At 31.6% G+C, this 25,818-nt stretch overlaps 1 protein-coding gene across 5 annotated transcripts in view; it reads right to left on the bottom strand.

Moving 5' to 3' along the window:
* Positions 1-250: 250 nt before the first annotated feature.
* Positions 251-25,818, bottom strand: part of LOC143196094 (uncharacterized) — a 127,675-nt gene continuing 102,107 nt past the window's right edge. Inside the window, exons 3-8 of one of the 5 annotated variants that reach the window (XM_076403681.1) lie at positions 17,157-17,332; positions 16,940-17,071; positions 14,103-14,211; positions 10,705-10,828; positions 7,264-7,439; positions 335-603 (exon numbers count right to left, since the gene is read on the bottom strand). In XM_076403681.1, the coding sequence (XP_076259796.1) occupies positions 479-603; positions 7,264-7,439; positions 10,705-10,828; positions 14,103-14,211; positions 16,940-17,071; positions 17,157-17,332 (842 nt within the window). In that variant the 3' untranslated portion in view covers positions 335-478. Of the gene's footprint in view, positions 604-7,263; positions 7,440-10,704; positions 10,829-14,102; positions 14,212-16,939; positions 17,072-17,156; positions 17,333-25,818 lie in introns of all 5 variants that reach the window. The other 4 variants (XM_076403683.1, XM_076403682.1, XM_076403684.1 and 1 more) reach the window with 4 other exon arrangements.

Genomic DNA, 25,818 nt, shown 5'->3' with positions numbered 1-25,818 from the left:
CACGCAAACCCCAAAAATATACTCAATAAAAATGAACGTCAGTAGACTGGAAAGGGTTTGCAGTAGTAACTGAAATAATATTAAAATAAAGCAACAGTTCATATAATTGATATAAATTTATTACAATATATTATATAATAAAAAAATGTATTTACCAACTCTTATCAAGTAAAAATATTCACTTGGTAAAATAACGATTAAAAATGGTATTGGTGCTCAATATATGTCTATAATTGTCACAATATATGTATGTATAGATATTAGCAATGTATATATTTAAGTTGAAAATAAATGCAAGACATATATATAGTCAGCAAATAGTGAAAGCGCCATAAGACTGAAATACCATGGAACAGAACCGATTCATATTCCGCGCTGTTTTAGAAATAAAAACATTTTTATATATAAATTTGCCATGCAATTCGTTCGAGTCGAAAGGAGCCCGCCGGCCAGGATTTCGCAAGGGCGTCACGTCGGCTCATCGGTAAACAGAGGTGGTAACTGCAAACAGCGCCAGCAGCACCGTCAGACTGGATGGATGGGGGGGCCGCGACGCCGTACCGCGTCCCGATCTCAGGGCCAAAGTTGACGGCATTTGCTCGCCTGAAACAAAAACGTTGTTTCGTTATTTCGTCGTTTTTCTTTTGGGGCGGGAAAGTTGGGAAGAGATAGCTGGCTTCAGCGGGTAAAGTGCTTCAATGAATATGTACGATATGTACGAGTTAGGCGCACTAATGAAACCTCATGGTTTTACGTTATACTAATGGTATCTAGGATCTCTTTATCTAGAAATCTAATAAGTTATATCTAATAAGTAATAAGTTCTATGTCGGAATCGAATTTCTTTATTTACAGGGTATGGACAAAATAACATGAACACCTGACATTTAAACAATATTTCTTAAATAACAATATGTTAATGTTACAAATCTTTTATGATTCCGGTCATAATGGAACTAATAATTGTTGCCAACATGCAACACTACCTGTTATATTTAATTCTTATTAATTAATTAATTTGATTATTATTATATACATAATTACATTATGTTTTATATTATTTTGTCGATACCCTCTATATAATGGTATGTTGAATGTTCACTAACATTGGGAAACATCGAATGATATTTTTCTTTTTTACCGATTTAAAAAAATTAGGAATTTCTATGTTCGGACGTATATTTCTTTTTTATGTATGTTCGCCGATTTCTCCGTCAATTATGGACCGATTTGCCAAATTATTTTTTTAACTGAAAGAGTGCACTTCCGAGTGGCCCAAACAATATAAATATAACAATATAATTTTGTGATAGATATAAAAAATTTAATTACGAATAAAACAAATCTAATTTGTTTCTCGTACCGAGTTCAAACTAATCAGTTGGTAGTAGTTAAAATAATATTGTAAATAAATAAATAGGTTTAGGTATGTATTAAGCTAAATGTGTGTATATAGTAGAATATAAAATAGGTGTAGTAGTAGATAGTTTAAATAAGGTTTTGTTTATTTTTATTTAGTTACTACAAAGATTATTATGTACCTATTTTGTATTAAAACGTTTTTTTTTTTTTGTCGTAAAATCTAAGTTTGATTATTTTTTACTTTTTATTGAGTTCCACATTTATTTTTGTAAGTCGATTAATTTTTTTGTTAAAAATATGTTATGTTAGATATGAATGTTAGATATTAATACAATAAATTATGCAATTATTTTATTATAGTATTATTTTATTATAAGTATTACAATGAGTGGACCAAGTAAAGGTGCAGCCCGTATGAAGCAAAATAGAAATAAAGAAGCAATGTTTGAAAATAAGGAACGCTTCAGACCCCGGTGCCCGCTACCTAACCTAGATGATTTGCCAAATGTTCTAACCAAACTAAAACAATAACAAAAAGTCGTTCCCCCGCCGGGAACTGAACCCACAACCTCCGCATGTGAGCGAAATGCTCTAATCACTACACCATACAAGAGGTAGCCTGCAATATTTTCACGGCTTCCCATATGTTATAATTAGTGCTTAAAAAGCATACTGATTAGCTTTTGCACTGAACGACTTCCGGTCTTCCATCACATTAGTTCAGAAAATAACATTATACACAAATATCTCATTATTTTAGATGAGAAAATATGTGAAAACTTTGTACGTGCCTTTGAAATTTGAGGGTTTCCCACGATTTCCCCCCATCAGATCCTGATCCAATGGGACCACCTCGGAAGTGTACTCTTTCGAATAAAAAAAGAATTTTGAAAATCGGTCCATAATTGACGGAGAAATCGACGAACATACATTAAAAGAATATATATACAGTCGAACATAGAACCTCCTCTTTCATTAAAGTCGGTTAAAAAGTCTAACTTAGTTTTAGTTTGGAAAATATATACTGATGTACCTATTTCTCAGTCACCTTTCTTGAAATTGATCCAGGTACAAAACAAAAGTCATAATAAATGAATTTATACATTAATATTGTACTAAGCATATGTAATAAAATATTTATCACAGAAAACATACATAAAATAGCGAAATATTGGCGATATTCAGCAAAATTCGCCGTGTTAGCACTAATATCAAATATTTTTGACAAATATATATCGAGTTACTACACAAAACTATATTTATTATACTTCCCTGCCAACCTAATAAATAACCCGAAAAAGATATTTAGTTCAGTTCCAACCTTCGTAGGGTGAAGACGTATTTTCAATACGGTCCAAGCTATAAAAGGATACCTTTTTTTAAAAAAAACCCAGTATTTTATTACGGTTATTTAATAGAGTGTTAAAAACGCATAACAGATGCGGCTATCCGTCTCTCAGTGGACCTAAAGTGTAGTGAATACGTGTTTACGTGACCAGACAAAAGGACTGCATCTCATTTTTATTAGTGTTTAAAATTATTTCATCTTATTTTACAACAGTCCTTTTGAAATTCATTTATAGTATTTATAGTAAAAAACTAGTGCTAAAATAACGTAAGTGAAAAATGAAGTGCGTGAAATAAACAATGTATTTATTTTATTTTTTTATCCTCTGGAAGTAAATTAAATAAAATATTAAAAATAAAAAAATGGCAAACCATAGCGATTCAACCAAATCACCTGCACACTTTGATATAAGATTAGAACAAACAGCAATAACGCAAACTCCACCATCAGAATGGACTACAGTCATTAACAAAAAACGATTGAGAAGTCCAGAAGAAGAAATCGCGAGGAAACAAACAAGAATCAGTGACTATTGGTTGCAGAAACCGATAGAGACAAAAAACAGTTTTAGCAACCTGTCGGAAGAAATTGAAGAGAACATACAACCAAGCCCTGAAAAAGTTGTTCCGAAACCACCACCAATAACAGTCTATAAGGTAGGAATAATAAAAAATATCCATGACTTATTGAAAACCATTACTACGAACTACACAATTAAAACAGTGAGCTATGAAACAATTAAAATCCAATTGTTCGAAGCGGATCACTTTAAAGTTCTTATTAAAGAATTGGATGAAAGAAATACCCAATACCATACATTCAGGCCAAAATCCGAGAGAACATTTAAATTCGTATTAAAAGGATTACATCACGGGACGGACTTTAACACCATCAAGGTAGCACTAGCTGAAAAAGGCCACGAGGTCGTAAATATTCACAATATACGACATCACACGACAAAAAAACCTCTGCCTATGTTTTATATAGACATAAAACCTAATGGAAATAATAAGGCGGTGTATGAAATCACCAAATTGGAAAATAATATTATTAAATGCGAACCACCACATATAAAAAGAATTATACCACAATGCACAAGGTGTCAAGCGCACGGGCACACAAAGACTTACTGTCGCAAATCATATAGATGCGTAAAATGTGCAGGAGAACATAAGACAGGAGATTGTACTCGTAAAGTTCGCGATGAAAAAGTGAAATGTGTTAACTGTAACGGAAATCATCCAGCGAACTACAAGGGTTGCGCAGTTCACAAGCAACTACAGCAGAAACTCTATCCTGCCTTAAGGGAAAAAAGGCATCAACAAAAACAATCCACTACTACCAATCTACCACTACCCACCAGAACAAGTCAACCAGACATAACTTATGCCCAAATAGTTGAAAATGGTTCAGCACAAAAACGAGAGACAATATCTCAACCTACTGAAACTAGCAACATCTCAAGATTAGAAAATATGATGGCCAAACTAATGGATCAAATGAGTACGATGCTTGGTCTACTCACAACCGTCGTCAGCAAACTTGCCTAATGCCTGAAACCAATAGCTACAAAATCGCCGTCTGGAATGCCAATGGGCTTCAACAACACGCCAGGGAACTAAAAATGTTCGTAAATGAACAAAATATTGACGTTATGATGGTTTCCGAAACACACTTTACGGACAAGAATTATCTGAAAGTTCCTAAATATAAGCTTTATCATACAAATCACCCTGATGATAAAGCACATGGAGGTACAGCCATAATAATTCGAGATGATATAAAGCATTTCGAAAAAGAAAAATTCCGCAAAGACTACCTGCAAGCCACCAGTATAACCATAGACGAAGCCCATGGACCATTAACAATTTCTGCGATTTATTGCCCACCCAAACATAACAACAAGGCAGAACAATTTCAAGAATTCTTCAGTACGCTAGGTAATAGATTTATAGCAGGAGGAGATTATAATGCAAAACATTTAATGTGGGGTTCAAGAATAATAACCTCAAAAGGTAGAGAACTGCTCAAAGCCATAAGGAAAGATAACTTACAACATATCTCTACTGGTGAACCAACATATTGGCCTTCAGACAGAAATAAAAAACCAGATACAATAGATTTCTGTATTACAAAAAATATTGATCCAAAAAAGTGTCAGGCAGAATCATGTTTCGACCTGTCTTCTGATCATTCACCAATAATAGTAACAATTTCTTCAAAAATTACCATCAAAGATAAACCCCCTTCTCTGTGCAATAATAGAACTAACTGGCCCTCATTTAGAGAAAACTTAGACCAAAATATCTCTCTAAACTTACCGTTACAAACTGAAATGGATATAGAAATAGCAGCAATAAATCTTACAAAAAATATACAGGAGGCAGCATATTCCGCGACTCCCAACAGTGAAACATTTCCAAGAAAAAATACACATATATCATGTACAATACAGAAAAAGATAGCAGAAAAAAGAAAGTTACGACGAAATTGGCAACAGCAAAGGACTGAAGAGAATAAAACAAAATGTAATAGGGCCATAAAAGAGCTGAGAGATCTAATCCAAATTGAACAAAACCAAGGCATTCAAGAATACCTAGAAAACTTGACATCAACTGAGGCTACAGACTATTCGTTGTGGAAAGCAACAAAAAAGCTTAGGAGATCCCAGCAGCATAACCCACCTATTAAAACAAGCGAAAATAATTGGGCGAGAAGCAATAAAGAGAAGGCCGACATTTTCTCAAAACACTTAAAAAATGTTTTTAAACCTTTCCAGTCTCAGCTATATAAAGATGACGAAAATAAAATTACTAGCTTTCTAGATTCGCCATTTCAAATGGATTTACCGCACGAGAAATTAACGGTCAAAAAAGTTAAACATACAATAATGAGAGAGATTAATATTAAAAAAGCTCCTGGTTATGACTTAATTACTGGCAAAATTTTAAAAGAACTATCTGAAAAGGCTATAAAACTATTAACATATATTTTTAATGCTATGCTACGAATTAATTACTTCCCTAGTATCTGGAAAGTAGCTAAAATATTAATGATACTTAAACCAGGAAAAATACCAGAAGATGTGACCTCCTACCGACCTATAAGTTTATTACCAATAATCTCGAAAGTTTTCGAGAAATTATACATAAAAAAACTAAACTATATAATAGAAAAAAGAAAAATTATTCCAGAACATCAGTTTGGCTTTCGCAATAAGCATGGGACTATAGAACAAGTGCATAGACTTGTAAACCAAATAAACGCTGACCTAAATGCCAAAAGATATTGTTCGGCTGCTTTCCTAGACATATCTCAGGCTTTTGACAAAGTATGGCATACGGGCTTGCAGGTTAAACTAAAGAAACTTCTCCCTCATCCGGACTATCAGCTACTAAAATCGTATCTCACTGACAGACATTTTATCGTAAATCAAGGCGATGAACATACCGAATTAAATCCCATATATTCAGGAGTTCCGCAAGGTAGTGTACTGGGTCCAGTACTGTATCTTCTGTATACGGCTGATCTGCCCACCACAAAAATAACTACTGTGGCAACATATACAGACGATACAGCAATCTTAGCATCCCATGAAGATCCAGTCACAGCATCAATAAACCTACAAACCCACCTGGAGCAAATACAATTATGGTTGAAGACATGGCGCATTAAAGCCAATGAATCAAAATCCACGCATATAACGTTTACCCTGCGTAGAAAAACATGTCCACCAGTAAATATCAATCATTGTCAACTCCCCCAAGCAGAGCATGTTAAATATCTCGGTATGCATTTAGATCGACGACTAACCTGGAAGAAGCACATACTCTCTAAACGGAAACAACTAGGACTAAAATTATATCAAATGTATTGGCTCATTGGGCGCAAATCCAAGTTATCATTAGATAACAAGGTATTGCTGTATGAGTCTATACTCAAGCCCATTTGGACATATGGAATTCAACTATGGGGTACCGCTAGCAAATCTAATATATCCATCATTCAACGGTTCCAAAATAAGGTGTTGCGTGCCATTGTTGATGCTCCGTACTATATTTCAAATAAAGTGATACAACGCGATATTCCTCTAGAACCTATAACGAGTGTAATCCAACGTGTTTGTGTGAAGTACTTCGAAAGAGTGTCAGTGCATCCCAATGTACTCGCTAATCAGCTAAATATGCGACGTGATAGTGAAGTGCGTAGACTAAAACGTTTAACACCACCTGATCTGATTACTGGACATATGTAGAGTTTAGAATAAGCATTAGAATAAGAATAATTAATTAAGATAATATTTTATACAGAAGATTGCTTAATGAAGTGATTTTCTACATGCCATGTATATATAATATAAACAGAAGAAATACTTATTGCCAATAGGGCAGATTGTGGACTCACGAAGAGTAATAAAAAAAAAATAAAAAAAAAGATATTTTTCTAATAACTCCAGTACCCACAGTAGACCAAAGAGCGGGCTGTTTAATTTGACAGTAGAGGCCCTCGATTCGGGCGAAACAAAAACGATCGTTTTCCTGTCCGTCACTCACCTGGATAATGGACGATGACTTGAACGCTGGCCTGACGGGCGTTGGAAGGCACGCAGGAATAGTTGCCGGTATGGGTCGGAAGAGCCCTCTGAAAGATGAGCTCGGTCCCCAGCCGACCCTCCCTGACCACAGCCCCATCCTTCAGGTCGTAATTTATCATTCGACTATCATGATACCTGTGAGGGAATATTTTTGAAACATAAACTTTCCTTAATCAATAAACTAAAGCCGATATATAGTCTATCCAAAGTAGTTTTGTCACGTCATCTAAACTTGTAACGTTAAAAGGTCGCAATGTTGCCGTATCAACTCCGAGTTTTTGTTCAGTTTGGCTTTAACATACCATAATATTATGTACTAAATAAAATAATTAAACAAAAACACTGTCATCAAATATAATATATTTTAATAATATAGTACATCTAATGCATACATTATTGAAGAACTTGAAACAACAATTAAATACACAGTTATAATAGTTTGTAGGTAGGGTTGTGTTTGATTATATTTACATTGAACTCTTCCATACGGCCTATGAGTTAGAGTTTTAGGCGTGTTTGTATATCTCCTGGAGGCTTAATTCATCTAGTTAACAATTCTATATCCAAGTAATATATTTTACTTTCATTAGAGAGCATATTTACTTTTTACGCTTAGTTCGTAAGTCGTGGTTTGTATAGATATTTGATATTACTGTATTTCTATTTAGTTTGTTCTATTGATACCTGTATACAACCTTTAATGGAATTGCCATATCTGCAATACATTTACTATTGTTACTTTTAAAAGCAATATCCGGAAGTTCCATTAAACTTCCTTGATACTTTTCAGACTAACAATAACAGAAAAACTACTCACTGTTTTTATATCTATGATAAAACAGTATCAAGCCAATCTTGATTCGTCAGCCGCTTCGTATGAGGACGGCTTTTATTCGGTGAATTCAAGATTTTTTTTTCGAGATATTTCAGTGACCGTGTATGTCCATATTAATATTCAGTGCAACTGCAACAGGCTAAAAAATATTTTCTATAAAAATCGCAGCAACTAATATTTATCAGTAAAAATGCTTACTTCTCTAACAAATTTTACTGACAAGAAAGGGCTTAAAAATTTTCAATCAGAGTAAAAATAAGCAGCGATTTCAAATTTATCAAAACAAGCAATGCATCTTATCAATATTGTTTTGTAGAATTTTGTATAAATTATGTATACATTTGTGTTTGACAACCGGACCAGACAGCATTGTCTCTTTTTTTAAGTAGAATACAATGAGAAGGAAAATATTGCCTGATTCTGAAACGAATTTACAAATTGCAGCAGGCAATACATTAAACATCTTGATGACGTATGTACAAAACTTCTTTGGATAATCACTACATAGTATAAAACAAAGTCGCCTTTTCTGTCCCTATATCCCTATGTGCGCTTAAATCTTTAAAACTACGCAACGGATTTTGATGCGGTTTTTTTCAATAGATAGAGTGATTCAAGAGGAAGGTTTATATGTATAATACATGCATAATATACTAAGGCAACATTGCTAATTTTAGAGGTTTCTAACGTGATGTCGTAAATTAACCTATTTTTTTAGGCTTATTTAGCAATTAGCAAAAACACTGCCTAACCCTACGAGTTAGATCAAATTAATGTACTACAGTATTGTACACCATAAAAAGGTCTACAAAAAAGTCTGCGATGGTATATGTTTATCTTTTAAGGATAACCCACATTAACCATTTTTATTGTTTACTATTTACGTGAGAAAATGGCTTATTTACGAAGCTATTTTAAGCAATACGGCATTAATCCTTATCGAATTAAGTACCTTAAATACAGTGTGCAATTAATATAGATCAATATGGTTCCTTACAGCATGTAAATTAAACAAATATTTTCGGAGATATTACAAATTTAAAATTTGCGTTTAAATTTGTGTAATGTAATAAAAATTGTATGAATTTAGATATTCCAAAGATAGCAGGAAATCTTCATAGTAAGTATAGGGGAAGAGGAATTGTTTTACTCCAAATTTAATGCGTGCAGGCCAAGGGCAGTAATGAATGAACCAAAAATACTGGATCGATTTTAATCATGTTTTCATTGAGTGACATAGGCATATATATTTTATGCCCGTGCAAAGTCGGAGCGGGCCGCTATGTTTTTATATACAACGTTCATATTTTTTCTGTAGTGTATTTAATTTAGTATCAGCATTGCACCCGTGCGAAGCCGGTGCGGGTCGCTAGTTAATATGTATATAAGAAATTAAACGTGGTAAGGTTTGTAACAAGAACTTTTAATGTGTTAGGTCTATAAATTAGATTTATAGGTTTTCTTTTAATTTTAAGCTTTATTGTAAAAAATCGGTATAATGTATTTTATTCTAAATGTTGTCCAGCGATAGCCGTTAGTTTTTTCCTATCTCTCGGACAATTTAAGGATTCCATCTCGAAAGAGCGATGTATAATTTGACGGAGTCAGCAATAATCGTAAGCAGCAAGGTCTGGAGAATATCGCGGGTTGGTTAGCACTTTCTAGTTTAATGTTTTCAAATATATTATCACCGGTTTTGCAATATGTGTTTGAATGTTGTCATGCCAAAGAATAACGTTGTTGTGTTTTTGCTCGCATCCCGGTCGTTTTTTGCTCAGTACTCAGCTCAAACGCATCAATAGTACTTGATAGAGATACCCCTTGATGGTTCACGGAGTATTGCCGTAAAATTTCTATCTGGAAGGCTCTTTTAATATACAATTTTTATAAATGATTTAAAACTACTATGTTGTCCAAAACAAGATGAGCAAATCAAACCTGATATTCATGTTCACTTAATCATTCATCAGAACAAAATTTTTGATGATTCCACTATGAATTTTTCCCGTTTTAAAAGTAAAAAAGCAAAATATAACGAAAATAACGTCCTAGAATTTTCAATTTTTAAAATATAGTAACCTTTGACTGAGTATAACAACTTTATATCTAAATATTCCATGATATGAGAAATATACTACTTTGAAGGCAATTATTAAGATTATCAACCCATCCAATATTAGCCTAAATTCATTTAGGCTAAGTACTTAGTCCAAATATAGGACTTTTTCCTCAGAATCCCTAAACTGGATTATGCAATATGGAACTGCATTTCAATTATACCGAAATTTCTGAAAGAAATCCTGCAGTCACTTGTAATTCTCGAACGAAAACGTTTTGTTAAAAGTCGTCTGCTGTCGTGATAAAAGTTTTCTTTTCGCGAAATTGTTTCCACCCGTTAAACTTATTTCATTTCGCTACAAGACCGTTTTGATTATATTAAAATATTTTTATCTCTTGCTTCGGGGATAATTAAAACTCGATGGGGTCTGAAAATTTCAGGATATTTAGTTTGATGTATATTTTCTTAACTTTAAGTGATTATTTTTGAATTTGTTTGAACCTTACCAGAACATATAGGTGGGAGTCTTCATTCGGTAATGTTCGGTACTGTTGAGGATACAGCTGAGACGGATAGGGAAGCCTCGATCTACTTCTCTGACGCTGGGTCCCAAGATGACAGCACGAGCCTCTAAAAATTATACAAAATAATTAACAGTACATACTTAGCTAACAAGCAACATATATTTAGGAACAATGTAGTTGCTGTTTTAGAAGAACGTAGTTTATGTTACCTTTGCTGCAATAGTAATAGACGTAGTAAATCTTAAATAAAAAGATTTTCCTAAATCTCAGCCTTTTTTATTGAAAATTATATTTGACCATCTCTTAATACACATTATATGAAAGGTCCCTATATACTACTCTGTAACTATTTTGTCTCTTCTTATTAATTTTGTCGTTCCACAAAAAATCGTTTTTATTAGTTTACGGCATTATTTTAAACAATTTTCTATAACAAGTCAATTGAAAAGTCCTCGGCCTACCATAATAAAACACATTTATTGGCCAAATTACATTTTTTTATTCAACATAATTCCCTTCAAGGGCGACACACTGATTGTAGCGACCCTCCAACTTTTCGGTACCATTTTTGTAGTACGATTTGTCTTTTGCTTCAAAATAGTTCTCAGATTCGGTGATCACTGAGAACAGGAAGCTGAAGACCAGATCTGGACAATACGCTGGACGAGGAAGCAATTCGAAGCCCAATTCATGGATTTGTGGCAGTTTTTTGGCGATTTCGCCCTTCACTATATATATATATATATATATATATATATATATATATATATATATATATATATATATATATATATATATATACCAGTTTCTAAAATAAAACTCTTAACCTTAAACTCTTAAACTTGAGATGCACCATCTGCAAACAATAGAAAACAAAAAAAATGAGCGCGAATACAATGCATGAAATAGTTCATTTTTCCTATTTACATTTTTCTTTTTCGAAACAGCATCAAGCCTGGCAGCTGCAGAATTATACGCAATATTTCCACGTCCGGAAAAGGGAGCCACCGTCATTTTTCCAACTGCAACGGCGATTATGAAAAAGACCTTTTTTAATAGAATAGTCGTTTTATTGCAATAACTCCAGTTTACAGACGAACTTTGTATCTTTGTTTCGATGTTTGCCATCATGAGATTCTCCATTGTACGCGACCTGAATTGCAAAGGTTTGCGAAAATATGCCTGCGAATTTATATAATGGGATTTTGTTTTATTTATTAGGTGCATTAGAGTAATTAAAACCTTTTTCCAAAAAAGGGGAGGCATTTTTTAAAAATTTTAAAAGCAATATTGAATCACGAGGGTTTGATTAACAATTCCAATGAGTACTTTCATACTTGTAGTAAAGGGTATTCCTCTAAGGATGTAGCAAACTACATATGCAACAAATGCAATAAAACTTTAACAAACAACTATGATTAGAATTGTTAAATAATATCAATTATAACACAAATTTAAGGATATTTTTTTATTATATATATATATATATATATATATATATATATATATTTATAATTTAAGGATATTCTAAAACCGATATAAACTAAAACTAAAAGCTACATAAACAAAATATTTTTAACAAAAAAAATCAAATCGATTTCAAAAAATAAACTCAATTTTTTAACACAAAAAAATTTTTACATTTTATAATAAAATATATACATAATAATCATTGTAATAACTAAATATAAATAAACGAAAACCTTATTTAACCTATCTACTACACCTATTTTATATTCTACTATATACACACAATTTAGCTTAATACCTACCTAAACCTATTTTTCTATTTACTATATTATTTTAATTACACCAACCGAGTACTTTGAAGTCGGTAACGAACCCAAACAGTTATATCAATTTATATTTGTTTTGCTGATAATTTAATTTTTTGCATGTCATAAAATTATTTTTGTATTGTTTGGGTTCTACACCGACTTCAAATATGATTCCGTATATTATTAAGTTCTTCTAAAAGTACGATTTTTTATAGGAATCAGCAGCTTTTAATCATTAAATTTTTCCAGCAGTTCCTGTAAAAAGAATTGATTTAAATCTGAAACTCAAAAAAAGTGTTCTGTTCCAGAATGTGAAGGTCCTAACAGAATGCATCGTTTTCCCAAAAGTGTTGCTTTAGGCCAGAAATGGCTTAATAAGTTAAAAAATAACAAACTTAATGGATTCTCTTATGAGTATTAATCTATAGGTTCAAGGTTCGCTCTTTAGATTTTAAACCAGAAAACCAATGACCCAAATGTGTTAGACTATTGCTTAATAATGATGCAGTCCCTAGTTGCAACGTATATAGTGTAAAAGTAAGTACAATTCTTTTCAAAATTGGGATGCGTTAATACTTGAAATTATATTATGTGTCTATATAGGTTATACTGAAATAGAGCAATATATTCCTTCAACTGCAGTTAAGCAGGGGCCAGACCTTATAACACCAAAAAAAAACGTGGTAACTGGATATAATATCTTTTTATTATTTTGTTATTTTTTATAATTCTTATTTTATAGAATCTAGAGGTCAGATACTACCTACCTGCTGTTAATGTTACTCGACAACTTATGTTATCTCCAGAAGCTCGGCATTTATACAAACAATTAGTTTCTATTTCTAAAGAGGTTAATATAATAAATAGACCAAAAACAGAGCTGAGGAAGTATGCTCGCCAGTATGACAAATGGTGTCTCACGGTGCCAGGAATTTATTTGTATTTATATGTTTTTGAAACCACCTCTAAGCCTTTTACGTATTGGCAAAAGTATCTGGCAAATCAAATTTAAAGAAAATACTAGATAATATGTTATGCCAGCAAATGTCACTATTTTTCAAAAGTATTACTTGTGTTAAACATCTGAATGAGGGAAATATAATAAGGATAGCATATTATATGGATAGCGCCCAATTAAGTCATATAAAAAATACATAAAAAGTACGTAATTACATTTCTTTCTTCATGTATTTAGAAAATATTTTAAACAAATTTTAGCTGGTATTTAAATAAAATATTTTATTAAAATTTTATTTTTTATTTTACCCCTGTAATATATAAATAAATTCGCTTTGCCCGGCCTCTGGTGACGCGACAGAGCATAGTTTGGTTACAATTTTATACAGGGGAGATCGCATTCTATGTCTATCTGTTTTTAATGTGGATTACAAATTAAATCATTACCTGAAAATCATTTTTATAGCTTTTAAATTAGTATTATCTGAGATATTTCATTAATATTCAAAGCTTTATAAGAAGTGTAATTTTTTTTAAAGATATTTAAGTATTATCTGTATACTGTATATTCTTAATTATCTATTAATTTCTACCACTGTCACTATTATATATTTTATAGTGTAACATTGAACGAACTAAACTCACCAAAAAGATCCAATTTGACATAGATGCTGAAAGTTGGATGGTTACAGACTTGACATTCATATATTCCTTTATCTTTGTGCTTAGTATATCTGATATGTAAGTGCCAAATCTAAAAAATACATAAATATAATTAAAGCTAAAACAATATAGCAAGGTATTGCATATTCATAGCCATTCCTATGCATTATATCCTATACTGTTACATTTATCGTTACATATATTATGTATTGCTTTATTATGCAACTTTACTAATAATGAGAATGTTGCATCTCGAAATTAAGGGATGCCCTTTGAAGATCTAACAAAAAACTAACAATTTTTTCTGCAGTGTTCAGTTTGCATGAATAATATTGGTAATATTTGTCCCTCAGCATTATTTCCATAAGTTTTATATTTCTTAAACCTTTGATAAAATTAATTTTCAATTCTTAATATGCACCTATCTTTTTTCTTAATATATTTAAAATAAATCAAGATCTTAAAGGAATTAGGGAGAAAAAGCCTTATTTCCTACACACTAGTTTGGGTTTATTATCCAAATATACTGAACCAATAACCGATACGGTATCTTGTTAATAAGCTACAAAAAATGTTATCGAAGCAACACAATGAACTATTAAAATCTTACATTACAGTCAGAATGTTTAGAGTCAAACAAATGGAGGCGGCTTAAATACCATAAAAAAGGAAAAGCAGGTATACCACAAGGTATACACCATTCTTGCTGTTAAAGATAATAGAGAAGAAGTGACAACATAAATCATTGGACCCAAATTTGGAGAATAAATTTAACGAAATATTTTGAAAATTATACGAAAATTATATTATTATTCCATATAAAAACAACGCTAAGTATCTAGAAAATATATTGGTTAATTGGAACAAAATTACAATTAAAATTTTCCAGCACGAAAGATATATTGTAGATATCCGGACCTAGTACTACAGGGTTCATTACTTACACCTGCAGATACCGACTGCCGCTCAGGAAATCAAGAGTATCGCAAGGAGACATGACATTCTCATGTCAAAATCCAAGTATTACAACTCTTGGATAACACCGGAAAAGGACACAGAATTAAAAGAATCCGACGATTTGATCTTGTGTACTATAGTGCATTTAATAGAAAAACAGCATTGTCAGTACATAAACATTACTAGAGACTAAAAAAGGGTCGTACATATATACCTAGATTTAAGTTATTGTAAAGACAAATTGTAGATGTCCGAAACGACTAGTAGTATGTAATAAATACATTTTAAAAATCTTTGAGATATCTTCTATTTTATCTAGGTATATTTAAAGTTTCTAAATACCGTATAGCAGAGACCGAGGAATTTTGACATCAACATATGATTTGTTTTTGTCTATTTTTTCAGAAATGGTTACGCGTGAGTCGTGTTATTGTAATTATATACATTTACAAGGACAAAGTGAAAACTTCTGATAATGAATGACTACGAGCTTCAGTTTAAAAAAAGGTTTTTGTTTTTTTACATAACCTAAGGTTCACTAGAACATACTTCTTGTTTGAATATAAAGCGCATTTAATCCACAGCCTCAGCCATTATATACATAACATATACATAACTACTGGAGAGCACAAATTATACAGAGAAATACCACTTTTTGGTGTTTAGAATGCCATTACCATATCAGACTGAGAAATATTCACCATCTAACACGCCCACTACATAGATTTTAATGAGTTTTAATCAACCCTTTTGTTTTTAAAAAATTGATGTTCGTCGTCATCTCCTAACTCAAACCCTCTGATTTTTTTCAACATCATTCAAGTGGCTCTAATTCTGGAAAGCTTGAGACGACAGCATATTTATTTTAGAATAGCCAATGAATCAAAATCCACGCATATAACGTTTACCCTGCGTAGAAGAACATGTCCACCAGTAAATATCAATCATCGTCAACTCCCCCAAGCAGAGCATGTTAAATATCTTGGTATGCATTTAGATCGACGCCTAACCTGAAAGAAGCACATACTCTCTAAACGGAAACAATTAGGACTAAAATTATATCAAATGTATTGGCTCATTGGGCGCAAATCCAAGTTATCATTAGATAACAAGGTATTGCTGTATGAGTCTATACTCAAGCCCATTTGGACATATGGAATTCAACTATGGGGTACCGCTAGCAAATCTAATATATCCATCATACAACGGTTCCAAAATAAGGCGTTGCGTGCCATTGTTGATGCTCCGTACTATATTTCAAATAAAGTGATACAACGCGATATTCCTCTAGAACCTATAATGAGTGTAATCCAACGTGTTTGTGTGAAGTACTTCGAAAGAGTGTCAGTGCATCCCAATGTACTCGCTAATCAGCTAAATATGCGACGTGATAGTGAACTGCGTAGACTAAAACGTTTAACACCACCTGATCTGATTACTGGACATATGTAGAGTTTAGAATAAGCATTAGAATAAGACTAATTAATTAAGATAATATTTTATACAGAAGATTGCTTAGTGAAGTGATTTTCTACATGCCATGTATATATAATATAAACAGAAGAAATACTTATTGCCAATAGGGCAGATTGTGGACTCACGAAGAGTAATAAAAAAAAATTTAGAACAAAAAATCTGAATTACCGTTTAATGAAGAATAAAATGTTTTTTAATTATATAACATTTATAGAGACAGTAACTAATAACAAGACAAAACAAAACGTAACACACTAATCACAGGCAAATTATAATAATTTATATTAATAATTTATAATTAATAATAATTCAATAATAAATGTGACTTTAAAATATTTCTTATTTAACTGTTTTTTTTAATAACAGGTTAATTAACTGATAGTTACCTTTTGTTCACTATCATGCGTAACCAAAAATCTTTTATCATCCACCAGCGTGGTTGTATTTACTGTCAGGATTTCAGCATCAGTTTCATTCACACTTTTTGCATGTCTCGCCCATATAACCTGAAACAGATACTGTAAAATATCGTTTTTTCTTTAATAAAATATAAAACTGTATAAATAACATTTAAACCAAAAGTCAATTAAGGTTTCGGGTTACCGTTACATCGTTTAATCCCACGTCACATTTCATTATCACGGTAGTTCCGATCATGCCCACTACGACGGTGTTATTCTCTTTCGGCAGCTTCTGTTTCTGAACTCTCTGGGCCTTTTGACCTTTACGTAGGTGGGTAGCCGGACGGTTCTTTCTCGGGTCGAAACCGCCAGGTTCCTCTGAAATATCAATACACCGAAATTAATAGTATTTAAACCTTTAAAATGTTGTAAAGAAATACTCAAAGGATATACGAACCAAATGGTATTAATCGGATAAAAATACAATGGAGAAAGGTAAACTTTGGTGAATTTAATCATACATTTTGATAACGGGATGTAGATTATAAGTTTTAAAAATATTTCTCTGGGTCTTTTTGTCATATAACTAGGTACTGTTATATTTTAAAACCACTTTTTGTTCTAAAAGAATTAGCAAGACTCTTGGGTAAGAGAGGATGAAATAGTCTTCCTAACAAAACTCTGTAGACCTAGAACTCTATTTAACATATGTTAAAGAATTGTAGGTCGTAATATAGTTGAGCGAATGTTTAGGTACAAAGCCATGGCGACTTGGGACATGTATAAAACACATGATGGTTGCTAACAGCGACCACCCCCGAAACGTTAATATTGAATATCATTGACCAGGACCGACCATCGTTCAGTACAGACGTACTAACATCGACTGCCAAAACATTCCTTCAGGCAACACTGATCCCTTTGTATTTTATATTTTATATAACATGAATAAATAACGGTCATATCGTGTAAGGTATTGATTAATATATAGTATATTCAAAGTTTATTTTACATACGTCATTAAGATGTTTAATATATTACCTGTCACAATTTGTAAATTCGTTTCAGAACCAGACAATATATTCCTTCTTATTTTATTCTAGTTAAATCGAGACACAATGCTGTCTAATTGGTTCTAACACGTAAACAAATGAGCCTGTCAGAGTCGTCCGGTTGTCAGACGTATGCAAAATTCTTAAAAGCTGATTGTGGCTGTATAATTAACTGTAGTATTTGTACTGTGTACTATAATGTTAAAATAAATTATATTTGATAACATTTTTGTTCAATTATTTTATTTACATTAGAATCCTGTTATATGTCAAAACCAAACTAACTAAAGCCTGAACTAAAACTCAGAGAAACTAAAGCCTCAACTAAAACTCAGAGTTGATGCGGCAACATTACGACGTTATGATGTCACAAACTTAAATGACGTATGTACAAAATAACTTTTAACAGACTATAACTACGCGGCAGTAGATGACGATAACTGATACAGATGACGATACAACTACATCATCGTATATCCATAGCCGGCAGTTAAGTATAGCGTATACTTCTAACCCAATATGCTGCTGTTGATACCAAATTCAAATATACTTTATCAAATCTCGCCACAGTTGATAATCGGCTAAAATATTATCTTCAGATTTCAAATCTCCCTCTGTGGTCTTCATCCATGTCTTTTTGGAGACATGTCAGATTCATTCCAAGCCATTTTAGCTACGTTTTCGGATTTAGTCCTTAACTAACATATACACTAATTGTCGATTTTTAATCGAATGACCTCATTTTTAACACGATTTCGGAGAAAAATACGTAGGCATTTGTATAATTCTCTTTTGACAGCAGACTTATTTCTTATAGTTTTAACTAGTTTTACTAATTCTAAATTGTCGCAAGACTTTCAAAATATTTGCATTTTAAACGTAATTTTAATCTAGAAGAAAAACTTGTAAATATCAATCTCAGCAAAATTATAAATAGCAAACGGAATAATACATATATGTATAAAAATATATTTTTATCGGCAACCTGACTTTACACTTCCTGTTTATTGTATCGTTACTTCTAAAAAAAACGAAATATGATAAAGGTAAAAAGTACAATTATGGTCTTTTGAATAATATATCTTCTCTACAGACGATAGAAACATATAAGTTTGTAGGAAAAAATTAATATTTTTTTAGTTTAGTAAAACTGTGAACTAATTTTGACTTCTGTTTATAAAAGATGTAACTTATACTACCATATATAGCGTCAAACACTTCTGTAATTAAATTTATGACACCAACGTTTACCAATGTTTAGAATTAAACACGAAGAAGTCGGCTAGCTCTACAATAGCAGTATAGTAGCTAAAGCAGGTAAAACACAAGAAAGCATATTGAAACTAATTAATTACCAAATTTACGCATGTTTTTTGTCCTGGCCTAAAACCAGTCGGGGGATACCTGATCAAACCTATATGAATCTAGGGAATTCATTTATTATATTCCGCAAAAAAACAATGTGAATATAATAAAAAAATTCCAAATCAAATTTTTAAGAAGCATAGTAATTGAACCCAGGTACTCCAGGACTGATTAGCGTGAGACCAGACATCTAGACAAGGGGACTGGACCAGGGCGTAGACACCGCGACTTTCAGATAGCTACCGCCAATCAAGAAATCAAAAGGGGCTCAATTCTCATGCTAATATCGAAATATTGCAACTATTGAATAACCCCACAAAACGCAGACTCAAAAGAATCAAACCATTTGATCTTGTGTAGCGTAGTGTAATGAGGAGCATGTCAAAATGTTAATATAATTATTTTAATTCGTATTATTTGTTTCAACTATGAAGGTATTAATGAGATGTTGTTATGAGTTAATAGAAGATCATATATAGGCATTTTAATATTTTAAAAATGATAGTATCTTTAACTTCGACAAATAATATCCGGAAGTTCAATAAAGCCACTTAAGTTGAGAAACTAGAAGTCATCTCATCAGGATTAGCTCATTCTGATCACCATTTAAGAAAAATTGATATAAAAGTAAAAATGCGGTGAAATGATATAGTATGAAGATGTTCAACTACATATTCCAACTTCATGGAAATCACTAACTAAGCTACCGGCCGTATTCCCCATATATTTCCTCTTCAGAGAACCATCTGTTCAGATCGATAACTTATGACCTGAGCGATCATTGGAATTTTACTAAATCGTGCAAAATTAACGCATTTTTGTTAATATATATAACGTCATATAACACATCATACGTTGAATATTTACATGAAATACACGTCAAACTTTTTTTCGCCATGTAATAACGAGAGTAACCTAGCGTAAGCAGTAATCCAAGCGATTGACGAAACCAAAATCTACATACATACGTTGATATCAATATCAAAAACAATTTTAACTACAATGATATTACTACAGCACGATATGTAAATATATTTTATTTCGTATTGTTTATCAGTATTTGTTTCAAATAAAAACTACAAATTGTTTACATTTCATACCCGAATATTTTATACATTGATATTATTATTAGGTTCGTTGCAAATACGATATTATAAAATTAATACTCCATTTTTAATAATTTTAAAATATAGTTGAAATTGAAATAAGTAAAACGTAGGGTGACGGAATTAAAACAACACAAAGGTATTCGTGAATTACACCAAAAAATGTACTATATTTATTATATAAAAAAGATATTATAAAATCTAAAATACGTAAAACTTACAACTGGCGACATCTGTGATATAGAGCCGTAACTATACAACGAACTCGATTTTCTAGAATAGAGAACTTCCAAGGAACTTGGTTATTTTCACCAGTTCGAGTTCTGTGCAGTGATTACTACCCTATTATCTAGTGTAGGGTAAAGATGTCAGTGTTACGAAGAAATATATGGTCAATCAACAGTAAATTTTTATTATAGCTAACTGTAACACTAACCAAACAGTTTTGTTAAAGCTGTGTTATTCGAAAAATTAAAAATATTTAATATTTGTAAAATACAATATATACTTTGTGTAAAAATAATCGAAAATTATATTATATAATCCACACAAACAATTATTCAAAATATTTATATTATAGCCTCTATATAAATAAAAATGTTATACAAAAAAAATAAAAATTTTAGGGATATTTTTTTACATTTAAACTTCACAATATGAAAAGGGTGACACAGAAGACAACAAACAGAACATTGACAGATTGGCGTTTTTTTTAATTGGTTTAAACTAAAATAATGACGAATATGTGCAACTTAATGAATACATTCAGTCAAAATCAAAAAAGAAGAGATTTACAAGTGCAGTTAGGAATAAACTATTAATATAAACGAATTCAAAATATTCTCCAAATCACACCGAACAGTCTGGAGAAGCTTTAATATATGCCCTATAGAGTCATCATGAAGTATACGGAGTAGCTCATATGGAAAATATACTTGTAGCGACCTTGAGGCATGTCGAATTTTACATCGTGGAATAACGGTCTACAAAATACCCAGAAATATAATCCCAGATGTTGAACACGGGCGGGGTGCCAGCAGCGCCAACTAGGACTGGCGGCAACCCCGAGACGTTTATCTGGGGTGTTATTGAAGGGTATTTCGATTCATCAGTGCTCAACCATCGTTTCTCAAGCCGTTAAATCTTTAATACCTTTTATATTTCTGTATGTTCGAGGCGGGTGATATTGAAAACAAAAACAACGGGTCTTCTGCAAAACTTCAACAATTTTCCGAAGCACAACTCGCCAATTAAATTTGTTTATTGCAAAAATCACAGTTCTCTCAAAGATTTGATTAACCAAATTAACGGATTGAGTGCGTCAAAAGCCACATGACCTGAAAATGTAAATTAAAAAGATAAATAAAATCAATACTAATACCAATACTTATAATTATATTGCATTAAATAAGTTATGAGTAATATTTTTGGTTCCAAAGAGGATAGGGACTTTATCAATTTGGAGGCGATAGGCGCGCAACTCCTTCTTGCAATGGAACATAATAGCCTGAATCTTGCTCGGGTTTATCTACAGTCGCCAGAATTTATACCATGCAATCACCAGGTTCCAAGTCTGTTGCGAATAACGTCGGGACTAGAACCGGTTAAAAAAAAGAAAAAAGCGGTATCATTTGCATAAAATGCTGTGTGGGAATGTTTGTGGAGTGGGAAATCAGCCATATATAGAGGTTGAATAGGGCTGGGACTAGTGGAGCACCTTGCGGGACTCCTGCGGAAATCTATTTACGAAAGGAGAGTGCGTCACCGATCCTCACTTGAAAGGATCCTACCGTCTAAATATGAATCTATCAGAGGCCTACCAACTGGCGAGTCAGCTACTTAACGATCATCCCAGAAGACATCCGATCTTACCCAGCTGAATGTACTTTTTTGTAATTTGTAATTGAATTTTTTGAATGTAATTTTATTTTCTATTATAAGTTAGATTTATAATTGAACATGTGCAGTCATAATTTGAGACAGCAATGTATATGAATCCAGCAAGTTGCATAGAACATGAGATTAAATGTGTTAAACTAATTCAGAACAGGAAATTGTCATATTCTATACATTTCGGCAAGATTACAGTCAGATCAGGACTGCCTGCTCTTTTTTCCTAAATAACTAGACTAGCCCCATATCACATAGACTTTGTTTACTCAAAACACTACGACCTAAAATTATAAATAACAAAAACTCATTAATATACCCAGAACCGGTATATTCGGATTATATTCATGTTTTATGACATATATAATGTAAAAAACCATATCTTAATCCCAGGCTTCTATTAAATTTCTCGAAAAAGGTGTATCCTTAATAAAATTCATTGTTATGTACTTCAAAGATCATACATTCAAACCGAACAATATGTACCTGGAAATACAACAGTAATAAAATCATTTTACCTCTATTGTTTCACTAATCCTTTAATTTTCTTAAAATTCTACAATAAAATGAGTGAAATTTGTGATAATAATATCCGAGAATCAATGAATATAATTAAAATATTATTATATATTTTATTGGCACTAATATAATTTCAGTTTAGTGGTAATTTTAAAAATTACTTGTAAAATATATTTCTCGTCCGTAAGTAATCGTGTTTAATATTCTCCTTGCATATTTCTACATTTCAAATGCATTGTAAATGTTGTCTGCACATCTGTTCCAACCAAGGGTCGTCGACCTTTCACAATAAGTCTCTTAAATTGGTTACCATGCCATCAGAGCTACATTTCAGGCTAATCAAATATAGATTATATTCATTCATCTAGCAATTAATCTCCAATTTAGACAACTTTCCTGCGAATTGCATGACGCTTGACAACGAATTAAATATCTATCTACTCGATCTAGGAAAATGCTAACATATTTACGTGCACAGATATGTATGTAATTATTCAGAATATACATTAGCATTTGGTTAAAATGTGTCAGGAGATTGAAAGAACAGTAACTTTTTTGCAGATATGGCAAATGCATTAAGGAAAATGCACGGAACAAACTAAGGAGAAATACAGTGATATTAAAATGTCTTTACAAGGAAACACTGTATCGAAGGACACAAGAACTAAGCGTAAAAGGTAAATATGCTGTCTAATGAAAGTAATATATATTACTTGGAAATACAACTAGCTAAAAAACGCGCCTAGAACTCTTAACTCACATGTGATATGGAAAAGAGTTTAATGTAAATATAATCAAACACAACCCTAACCTACAAACTATTATAACTGTGTACTTAATTGTAGTTTTAAGTCATTCGATAATATATGCATTAGATATACTATAATGTTAAAATATATAATATTTGATAACAGTATGTTTGTTTAATTATTTTATTTAGATTAAAATTTTGTTTTTCAACAAGCCAATGCCAAACTGAAATAAAACTCTAGTTGATACAACATTGCGACGTTTTGACGTATATGATGTCTATATGTCACTAGTTGACATCAAAAATACTTGTAGAAATATCCCACTCAATTCAACTACAAAGGATAAACATTTGTTTAAAAAATGAAAGAAAGTTAATAGGTTGATGAAATTGAGACTAAAAAAGGCGATAGGAGCTAAAAATAATATCTCAATCAGTTTAAAACTTATGCTATATTCAGTAACGCCAATTTTAGAGAGTTTTCAAATAATTTAATACATCAAATTTAAACTAAAATTCAGGAAACCATTCGTAACAAAAAAAACCTTTTTATGATTAAAAATAGATACAAATATTTAGGTGTTTCAAATATTTTTTTGTTGTGGTCAAACACGTGCTATATCGGAAAATTTCTTGGAATTTCGTCTGATGATTTTTATACATTTTTTTTTTCGGTTGATTTATCGCTGTGTTCAGAGAAAGTTACCTCAATCCGAATAACTCATTTTATTTTAGGGTTAATGGTTAATAGGACAAATTTTTTGACAAATATATACACGAAAAATATTATTAATTAAAAAATATTGTCGTAATGAAGTTAAGAGAACCGTTTAATACGGACCTTATAAATTGTAATCTTAATTAAATTCCGGAGATTAATATTCTTAATGAAACACCTGATGACTATAAACGATACCACTGCTGAGTGATATTTTAAAAATCTGTTTTAATTGAAATTAATGGATACATTTCAAAAGCTTCTTTAATTAACAACGCTGTAGTTTTAAGGATTTAAAATTTCCGACACAATGTACAATTTTGTTAATACGTGATGACGTAGATAAGGCCTCAGTGTTTATGTGCAAAAATTAATCTTATAAGTATAATTAAAAATATTGTCCGTCATTGATCGCTGCTTTTTCTCCAACTTTGTCTGGTATATCGCTTATGTCGCTTAAATATAAATATTTTCTTTCAATATTAGATTCAACAGCACCAACAGTAGTGGCAATAGTCAAAGAAACCTGATAATAACTTTATTCACTCTAAAAAATTCACGATCATATGTACTCAACTGAGTCCATCAAATTCAAAGTACAAGCTTTGAATTTTGAATATAATGCATTACGAAAATTTTGATGCACACTGGGTTTATTCCAAGATCATTAAAGTGTTATTCGAACCTTATTCGAATAAGCTGTGTAAAGTCAGTGTAGATAATAGATTATTAAGAAGATAAATAGTCATTAAATTGTGAAAAGAATTATCTAATATCGTTATATTCCAAATATTCTAATTCAATAAATTCTAAAACGCGTATAACATAATAATGTAATTAATATATCAATGAACTTTAAAACAATTTATGTTTATTTATGAAACATTTTGTACTGAATTTTTCATAACTCTCCAATAATATTTCTTAAATATGTAAAGTTTAAAATACATACCGGAAATTATAAAACATGTGCTAACCCATCTTCAGTCTGGGAGAGCACTTAAATAGATGCAGTATTTCATAGTATCGATGTCACTCTCGTGACAAAAGATTTATCTGGTTAATGTATATTATAAAAATTTCAAGAACACAGATTGTTTACCACAGATGAACTATTAATTTTTGGTTTTGAGTTTTATTCATTATATGAAAATATTATCAGAAATAATAATTAAACAATAATATAATAAACCAACAATAATAAAGTTATGATTGCAAATACTCTGAATACAAATGGAGATAAAATAAATATATTTTCATTCTATCGGACAGATTTCAAGAGCTGGCTCAGAATGGAACCACGTGTTTGACCTATAAAGAGTTATGGGAGATTTGAGAGTATATGTATGACCAAAAAAATAGACTATAAAAATAATTTAGTCATATATTGTCTGGTTTTTTTCTTTCATAATATATGGTTATAAAAATAATGCCTATAAAGACATTTATATTTTGCAGACATA

The sequence above is a fragment of the Rhynchophorus ferrugineus genome, unplaced genomic scaffold (assembly GCF_030347505.1).
Source record: "Rhynchophorus ferrugineus isolate W39M unplaced genomic scaffold, kcgeb_rfMv2 rfM4, whole genome shotgun sequence".
Taxonomy (NCBI): domain Eukaryota; kingdom Metazoa; phylum Arthropoda; class Insecta; order Coleoptera; family Curculionidae; genus Rhynchophorus; species Rhynchophorus ferrugineus.
This window is presented reverse-complemented; position numbering and strand designations above follow the sequence as displayed.